The 9,036-nt window shown below is 38.8% G+C and overlaps 1 protein-coding gene across 1 annotated transcript; it reads right to left on the reverse strand.

Moving 5' to 3' along the window:
• Positions 1 to 53: 53 nt before the first annotated feature.
• Positions 54 to 7,606, reverse strand: LOC118403194 (methionine aminopeptidase 1D, mitochondrial-like). Its single transcript, XM_035801764.1, has 11 exons — positions 7,520 to 7,606; positions 7,044 to 7,253; positions 5,328 to 5,468; positions 4,445 to 4,593; positions 4,141 to 4,183; positions 3,580 to 3,674; positions 3,115 to 3,183; positions 2,765 to 2,862; positions 2,429 to 2,476; positions 2,070 to 2,148; positions 54 to 1,171 (listed from the first exon to the last, which is right to left on the reverse strand). Exons 2-11 carry the CDS (start codon positions 7,206 to 7,208, stop codon positions 1,108 to 1,110), a joined length of 951 nt encoding a protein of 316 aa, XP_035657657.1. The 5' UTR covers positions 7,209 to 7,253; positions 7,520 to 7,606; the 3' UTR covers positions 54 to 1,107.
• Between the last annotated feature and the right edge of the window lie 1,430 nt (positions 7,607 to 9,036).

The raw sequence follows: 9,036 nt of genomic DNA on the forward strand, positions 1-9,036 counted from the left end.
TGAATGGAGGGTAGTCAAGAATTTCTTGTGAAAATGAAGAAGTGGGCAAGTTGATAAGAGCTGACATAGACAATTGTATTATAGAAATTACAAGAAAGTTGTTGCACTACTGTAATGAAAAGTTCCTCAAAAATTGTCATTGTGTCTGTACAGTACTGTTGGTGTATCACTTAGGCATGTGCAACATAGTGAGATGAACCTGTTCAAGTCCTTAGACTCATATCAATGTAGCTAATTTCAATGTTCTTGTTCAGTAGGGACACTGTAGATTCCAACATGGACTACTAACAATATAACGCTGGTATGCTATATTTGTTAAGTTAAGTTATGTACATGTATACTTGTTGCATTGGTCATTTTATGCCCATCATGCAAAGAATGAGGAAAATGCTGATTATTTGGCTGTAGAAAGTCCTTTGTCATGTGTAATGTGGTAAATAAATGTTGATGTATTCAATAGGGCAAAATTTTGCTACAGGAAACTACAAGTTTCACGTAACTCATGCACAGCATAAGGCTCAACTTAACCTTGCTTCACAGTTATTTGTTTGTTTGCAAACTAGAACGTATTACTGAATATATATATATTGATTTGAATAAACATGTACGATATGATATGTACGAGAAAGCTGTGTAGTACTTGTCTCAATTTTTGGCTAACGTCTCTTTCTGCAAGTGTGTAATTATATTTTACTCCTATGGCAGAAAGCTTTACTTAGTGTAAATTGAGCATAACAAAATGACTAAAGGATTTTTAAAAATTAAATCAGTCATGATTAAATGTATAGGTGGAATATTTTGTCATGAATATGACTTTTGGTCTTCACAAGAAATACATAGGCTAGCTGATAAATTTCCATTTTAATGTACATACATCTACACCTAGCAACAGATGAGGATCTTTGTGTTGTAAAGGCACATTGATGTTACAAAACAGTTAAGATCCTTTGATAGAAACCCCCCAATTGAATGAAAAATTGTTTCACCAACAACAAAATGTATATCCCACTATCAAACAAAGCCATAACTTCTCATCTATACCTCTGCTTTGTAAAAGCATTCTTTGATTGCATATCAGTACCATTCCTGAGTCTGTGTTGATAAAACCTAAGCGGTAAGGATTTCCACTCCTTCCTCTGTGATGAGAACGGTGTGTTCAAATTGGGCAGACCTGAAAAGCAAAGAGATGACAGTTCAAATAGCTACAAAATCACTGTCTACAGTCCAAACACATGCAGCAAATCAACTTTTGTCTGGCCTAACGAATCTTCTATGGACATGCAAGGTGTTTGAAAATTTATTTTTCTTCGAGAGGGACTGATTGTCTGAAGTATGGTAAGAGCATCAAGCATTAAATACCACTTGGAGTTAGATGTGCAAGGGTTAGGTGTGGCAGGTCTTTCGATGTGATATAGCCAGCTGACATTGTGAAACTGGTGTGTTACTCTGAGGGGCAGTATACCTGACTAATATTTTTATGACAGCTATCCAAATAAACAATATGCAAATACAATTCAATATCTACATCTGGATAAAAAGGGAGATTTCCAGGCTGAGTGACATCCATCAATCTTCTCTAGCAACACTAGAATGTACTGGCAGAAACAATTCAATACAAGTACATGAAATTTAAAAAAAAAGGTTTGAACCTTTAAGGATCGTATGCAATTGTCACTCATATGTACTGTGAATGCATTTAAGTTCGCAGGAATATACTTTCGTGGTAGTGGGGGAACGGAGTATTCACTGTGGCTTTAGGTTCACGGTAGAGCCATAGACTGTAGTCAAAAACTATAATGGAAAAATGTTTGAGGTGGTTTTAAGTCCAATGACATGGCCACCACTTAAACCGCGAACATAAACCCACCACAAACATTTCTACATTTACATTTACAATGTATACTGTGAAAATTCATTTAATCTGCAGTTGTTCTGTCTAACGTTGGCAGCAGGACGAAAAGTGATGAAAACCGCGAACATTTCTGCATTTACAGGATACTGGCTGTACACAACAGAATACAGATGACCCATACATGTTGTTTATTGACAAAAGATGCTCCCCTACTCACCTGCCATTGTCCACAGACACGGCCGTCCATCCGTCCTCAAGAATAGTTATCTTGTGCGACCCCTCCATGATGATGGGCTCTGAGAAATCACAAAAGTTGGATAACCATGAACCTCAGACAAAAACTAAAAATACAAGCCACTGGTAGTGATGTGTGTTCAACTATACCATGCACTTTGCTGAGTACTAAGCAGAGCCAGACAAAATACTACACAAATTAATATTTTCAAAACGCCAGACAAAGTACTTTAAAATTGGTGAAACTAGGCCAGGCCAGGGATTGAACTCGCAAGCCTACTGAAAGCAAGGTGAAAAATCTACTCACTACCAGATGTCATAAAAACTGTCATGTTCACTTACCAATAGTGAATGCCATCCCTCTCTCCATGGTGCCAGGAAGACTGTTCTCTAAATAAAATAAAATACAGCAGAAATAAAATACAGCAAATCACATTCTGACAATGACCACAATCATTAAGTAATTAGTATACTGTAAATAAATACTGATGTGTACAAACATGGTACATTGTACAGACACGCTGTGAACCCATTTATTTTTGTGGGGACTTTATTTCGTGGTAGGATGGGAAACTTGTTTTTTCAAAAACACATTTTAATGTTGTCATGTCTCTCTGCTCAGAGACCACTATAAAAACAAAACTGCAGTGAACATTTCAAGATTCTTAATATACACACCTATATGATTGATCTCTGGTGGTCCATGGAAGAAAGCTCCAATCCCGTGTCCAATGAAGTTTGGGCTCACTGTCAAACCTGCTTCCTTTACAACAGAGCTGGAAAATACCATGTAGGATTTTACGATCCACATTAAACATCCTTCCATACTTATAAGTATAAGGTCTATTATGGTGTGAGTGGATCAAATCTTACAGTTTGGTCTTAAGCAGATTAAACATACCACACAAAACTGGTGTGTTGCTACTAAGAACAGTTTATACAAAACAAACAAAAGTCTCAGAAAAATAAAGAAATGTGCCTGTTCTTAAGGATAAATATAAATCCGACCCTCACACAGTTGCCCATACCTGATAGTCCTGCCAATCTCACAGAACTGTGCTCCCGGCCTGCAGGTGGTGATAGCCTTGTCTCTGCACCTTGGATTAAACCATCAGAGTTACCAGATACAATATATAGAGTTTGATGTACATACATGTTATATTCTTTCATTTCTTCAGGCACTTTGTCTAGTCTGATTTCAATTCTATTGTAGCTTTGTTCACTCCATTGATTGTTTCCCTGCAAAATTAAAAAAAAAAAACAGCACTTAGAGTGGACCATAACTATAACAGGATATACTTTGCCCATACGAGCAGTATACAGAGATCACAGACAGACTAAAAGTACATGTACATTTGTATACATTATGATAAGTTGTTTTGATATTACTCCACATTTGCATTGAATGTACATGTATTTCATGTGAGATCACTGCTTTTTATCTCAAACAAACAAACAAACAAACAAACAAACAAACAAACAAACAAACAAACCTCTTTGCCACATCTACAAGTGTGCAGCCCGCTTCATCAACATTTCCCACTAAGAACGTCTCTGATGTGTCACCATGGAAACCATTTAAGTACACCTGTATGAAAAATAAAAACAGATGATCTTTACTAATCTTCAAGCAGGTAGCAGCATTTCTCACATTAATCCACCAATTTCTGTTGACATGCAGTCAGAAAACAACAATGGAAGATCAAGGTTTGGCAGAGGAGTTGACAGCATCACCATGAAAATAATTACAAAGTACTGTGAAACAATAACAACATATTTGGCTTCTTCTAGCTTTCTTGTGCATGCAAAAATGAAAGTACAAGTACATTCTACAATGCACATGGGGAAAGTGAATCTATCAGTGTTACTTAAGTCTGGAAATTCAGCTTGAATAAACCTACAATATATTGACACAATTTGACAGTTAACTTCACCATGCTACTGGAAAGTTCACATGGGTACCGGTTTATATAGATACACATGACTTTCTTAAAATCTGTCTGGTTGATTTTAGTTTATGCTGAATAGAAAAAAATCATTATGGGACTACTTACAGTGACATCTATGTTGATGATATCACCATTCTGTAAGGGTCGACTGAAAAAAATGAAATAAAAGGAAAGTGCTGAAACTTACTGCTGAAACTAGTAAAGTAAGTAAGTAAGTAACTGAGAAACCCATATGGTTTCAGAAATGTTTAGAATGTTTTCTTCACACATAAGATCGGACTTGTCAAATGGATTTTCAGCTTTGCATCAATAAACTGAAAATCTATTGCTTCCTTCTGGTAGTCACAGTCTTTTTGCATCTCCACTCAATTCTTACTAAAAATAAACAAATAACGTTAAACATACAAACCTGTCTGGTATTCCATGACAGGCCACGTTATTGACCGATGTGCAGACAGACTTGGGGTAGCCGCCATAGTTCAGTGGGGAGGGGTAGGCTCCATGGCTGACGGTTGACTCATGGACCAACGTGTCAATCTCATCTGTTTTCATGCCAACCTGAAATGCCAAAAGGTAAGTAAGGTGAAGGAGTCATTGTCAACTCAGGTGAAAGATGATACTTTTCAAGCAGCTAGGGGTAGTGCAATGCAGCTTCACTTCTGCTCACATTTTTATCCAAGCACATTGGGACACTCCTACTCTTTTTGATAAGTGCGCTGCTTTCTATTGTGTTTAGACTGCAGAAGTTTGAGGCTTCCCCATCCATATACAGGCATGCCAGCTTTACGTCCCACCTGAAATAATCAAACAGGTGCTGAAGTTACAGTGAAAAGGACAGCATACACAGGACATGGCATTTTTTGGTGATCTGTAACAAAATCAAATGCATTTATCTTGCGGGGTTTTAAATTTGTGCTAATCAAATCTTAAAAATTAAATTTTACAGTCAGGGCTCGAGATACTTTTTTTCTGCATACCTGCACTCTAAACTTAGGAAGTATGGATCATACTAAAATTGTTCAGGAATCATTAGTTTATACTCTATACATGGTAACAGGCAATGCAGCTAATAACAATCCACATGCACCTACACCATAGCATTTTTATGTATAAAACCCAGTACATGCACCAGTGCAGGTTAGGTGCATGTAGACACCAGAAATACCTGCACAGCTCCAGTTTTACCTGCACTAACCTGCATATGCAGGTGGTATTTTGAGCCCTGACAGTGGAGAGGCACTGTGAGAATAGGACCACCACAAACATTAGAAGATTTACAGTATGACATTCACCTGTAGACTCTGTCCTGCCAGTACCAGGATCTTTCTGGCCAGTTTCCCAGCTGCCCTCATCCCTTGTATTGTTTCCTCATCTTTAATCTCAATGTCCTCTCTCCATAATGGTGCAATTCCACTCTCTGCATAGGGAGGTTTCTGGAAAAAAAATGTAAAATCATTAAACAATGAGGAAAGTTCAAAATGTGCAGGATAACCCTTGCTGTTCAATGGCTTTGTCGAGTAGTATATAGATTTGGCAAAGGTATCAGATTGTGGAAATCTTAGTATTAAACTATCTTCAAGCAGAGGTTCACATTTTCCTGCATTTTATCAGGTTTCTATTTTGTATCGTTTTGTCATGGCGACACAAAAAGAAAACAGTACAAAACAGAAAGCCCCATAATAGTCCATGGGCCAGCACCCCAAATTTCACATATCGGTACCCTCCGGGGTGGCAAATTCTCCTTGTTATTTTTGAATAGTAGAAGGCCTGTGGCATATATTTTGACGTGATAGCCATTCTGGTATGGTAGCTTTCTACCGGCTATCACCCTTCAAACCTATCACCACCTAAATGATCTGGAAATTTCGTGTCTTCAATAAGGGGGAGGGGCAAAAAATTAAACATCAATATTTTTCCACGAAAATTCACAGGCTGGTAGAACCTGCTAAGAGGATCATAAAAATATCAATTGATTTTTGATATTGTGATTCAACACGAAATTATGACCGCTTAAAATCATATTTTTTGGTGATTTTCTGGTGAAAAATATATACTTTACTTTCCAATATCGTTCATTTATTCACATTACCTATGGGGCCTTGCCTGATGAATTAGACATTTGTTACATCTGTTACATGTTAAACATTTTAACACGATTCCTTGTGCTTCTACTGATGTAATCAGAGTAAAATGCTACAGAAAAGTAAGTTCTTTGCATCAGTTTTGTTGTGGAGTACGATCTGAAACCTCCTTAACAACAGCCTTAGCAATGGCCTTAGCAACGACATTGTCACTATAAGCTGGCAGATGTGTCATTCTTCACACATTCATATCTCCGGATTTCATTGATGGATTTCGATCATTTAAAGCTTAATATGCAGAAAAGGACACGTACGGTAAGTCTAATTCATCAGGCAAGGCCCCATAGGTAATGTGAATAAATGAACGATATTGGAAAGTAAAGTATATATTTTTCACCAGAAAATCACCAAAAAATATGATTTTAGGCAGTCATAATTTCGTGTTGAATCACAATATCAAAAATCAATTGATATTTTTATGATCCTCTTAGCAGGTTCTACCAGCCTGTGAATTTTCGTGGAAAAATATTGATGTTTAATTTTTTGCCCCTCCCCCTTGTTGAAGACACGAAATTTCCAGATCATTTAGGTGGTGATAGGTTTGAAGGGTGATAGCCGGTAGAAAGCTACCATACCAGAATGGCTATCACGTCAAAATATATGCCACAGGCCTTCTACTATTCAAAAATAACAAGGAGAATTTGCCACCTCGGAGGTACCGATTTTTCCTCTGGCCCATGGACTATAAAAACACTTTAAAAACTGCAAAAACAGTTCGAGCCTAACCTCTGCTTGGAGAGTAGAACTCTGGTTGAGATGTAAAATTGTGACCAAAACGTTGACGTCGCGTCGAAAGCTACGTACTTCTTCTTATGGCAATGTAACCCCTAAAACTAAACTCTGTCCCTGACAGAAGTCCCACCCCACCTGGATATGTTCCGGCACTTCTCTCCGCGGGGAAACCTCCGCCGGTCGTACGACGTCGTACGACAGCTTGGCCGGGCTTCTCCAGAAGAACGTCCTCCTCTGCAGACGGCAACACGACCGGCACCTGACCGCAAGGCTCGCCAGGAAAGACGGGCCGCCCAACATGGCCTATCTTCCGTGTCAGCTCATCTCTAGACTTCCGAACCCTGTCTGGAAAATACATCGGCAATAGCTGCGATATGTGCTGGTTTGAAATTATGGAACATGCCAATCTGCACGTAATACACGTCGTAAGGAAAGCGTACGTACGGGGGAGGGGGGACACACAAAAGTACCTCATTTTGCCGTGTAAACCTTACAGATACACTTATATCGAAATCGGACGAGAGAAAATAACTTCTTCAACACTTCCTGAGGATTATGACCAACAAAACTGACGAAATATGCGTTTAAAACCGTAAAAACGTGCGGCATACTTTGCAACAGGTCACTTCCGTCGCCATGTTGTCCTCGACCTTTGACCTACCCTCATACCAGCCATGGCGGGAATATCAAATTATGGTAGCAAAACACAGTATTAATGGGCGAACCCCGGGGTGTATGAAGCGGGTACATAAAATAGTACGGATAAACTTGTCGAAGGAGAGGTAAAAAGCCTTATTTGAGGGAGAGCCAGATATAAACTGTGCTGCGTGGTCACGGAAGGTGTCGACTCTGAGACTGCATGGTGGTGAGTTTTCTATTTCGCCGACAGAATTTTTTTTTTTTTAATATTTTGTGGCTTGTACCTTCAACCCAAACATATCCGTTTTTGGTATTCCAAAAGTGAACCCTACTGTATTTTTTAATGCATCGAAGCCAGTCACCTTGTGGCCCTTAATTCAACTATAGAAATCCCCATAGGCCGAAAACTGTGTTCTGCTACCCTATCGGCATAATAGAATGAAATGAATGGGATGTTGCAGATCTATTCGCAATTTCACTTTTATGAGTAACATAAAGAACTACACCCGCACAGGGTTATCATCTCTACTGTATGCCACCCACACCAGGTTCCCTCCATCACTTAAGTTCTGTCCTACATCTGGGTGATCTGGGTCGCTTGAAAGAGGTATATCCAAGGACCGTGGATTGATGAACTCCACAGCTGTGGATTTCATCGGTAGAAGGATGATGAACTCCACAGCTGATATTCGCCAAATAATCATGTCTTTATTTAAGACTTTAAGGTCTTGTTCATGTATTACTAAATAGCAAATGACTGCATGAACTATGTTCCTCACAAACACACAGATATTACAGAAAACCAGACTGTGACCTGACAGATGACCTGGTAGCATCCCTGGTCAATCAGAATTTCATGCTTGTCAAAGACTTTGTCCCAGTGTAAGGGCGTCCAGCTCCAGCAAAACATCTGTATAACAGCTGTGTCCATAGATATAGGTCAAAATGAGATATATATAGAGCACAGTTTATTTCTGTTAATAATTTCAAACATAATGTGCGTTACTTTCAACACTTGAATATCAAAGTAAAACCCGTGGGCAAAAGGTAAAAAGGGATTTGAGTACCCAAAATTACTTTGTAACTTTTCTACATACGAATGAAGGCTCACCTGGGGGATAACCGCTAACCGCTAAGCGAACCCTTCGGTAACCGCAAAAAAGCGACCCCTTACGATCGGACTTCCGAAATTTCAAACAAAATGTGCGTTACTTTCAACACTTGAATATCATAGTAAAACCCGTGGGCAAAAGGTAAAAAGTGATTTGAGTACCCAAAATTACTTTGTAACTTTTCTACATACGAATGAAGGCTCACCTGGGGGATAACCGCTAACCGCTAAGCGAACCCTTCGGTAACCGCAAAAAAGCGACCCTTTACGATCGGACTTCCGAAATTTCAAACAAAATGTGCGTTACTTTCAACACTTGAATATCATAGTAAAACCCGTGGGCAAAAGGTAAAAAGTGATTTGAGTACCCAAAATTAC

Source organism: Branchiostoma floridae, chromosome 16 (genome assembly GCF_000003815.2).
Source record: "Branchiostoma floridae strain S238N-H82 chromosome 16, Bfl_VNyyK, whole genome shotgun sequence".
NCBI lineage: Eukaryota > Metazoa > Chordata > Leptocardii > Amphioxiformes > Branchiostomatidae > Branchiostoma > Branchiostoma floridae.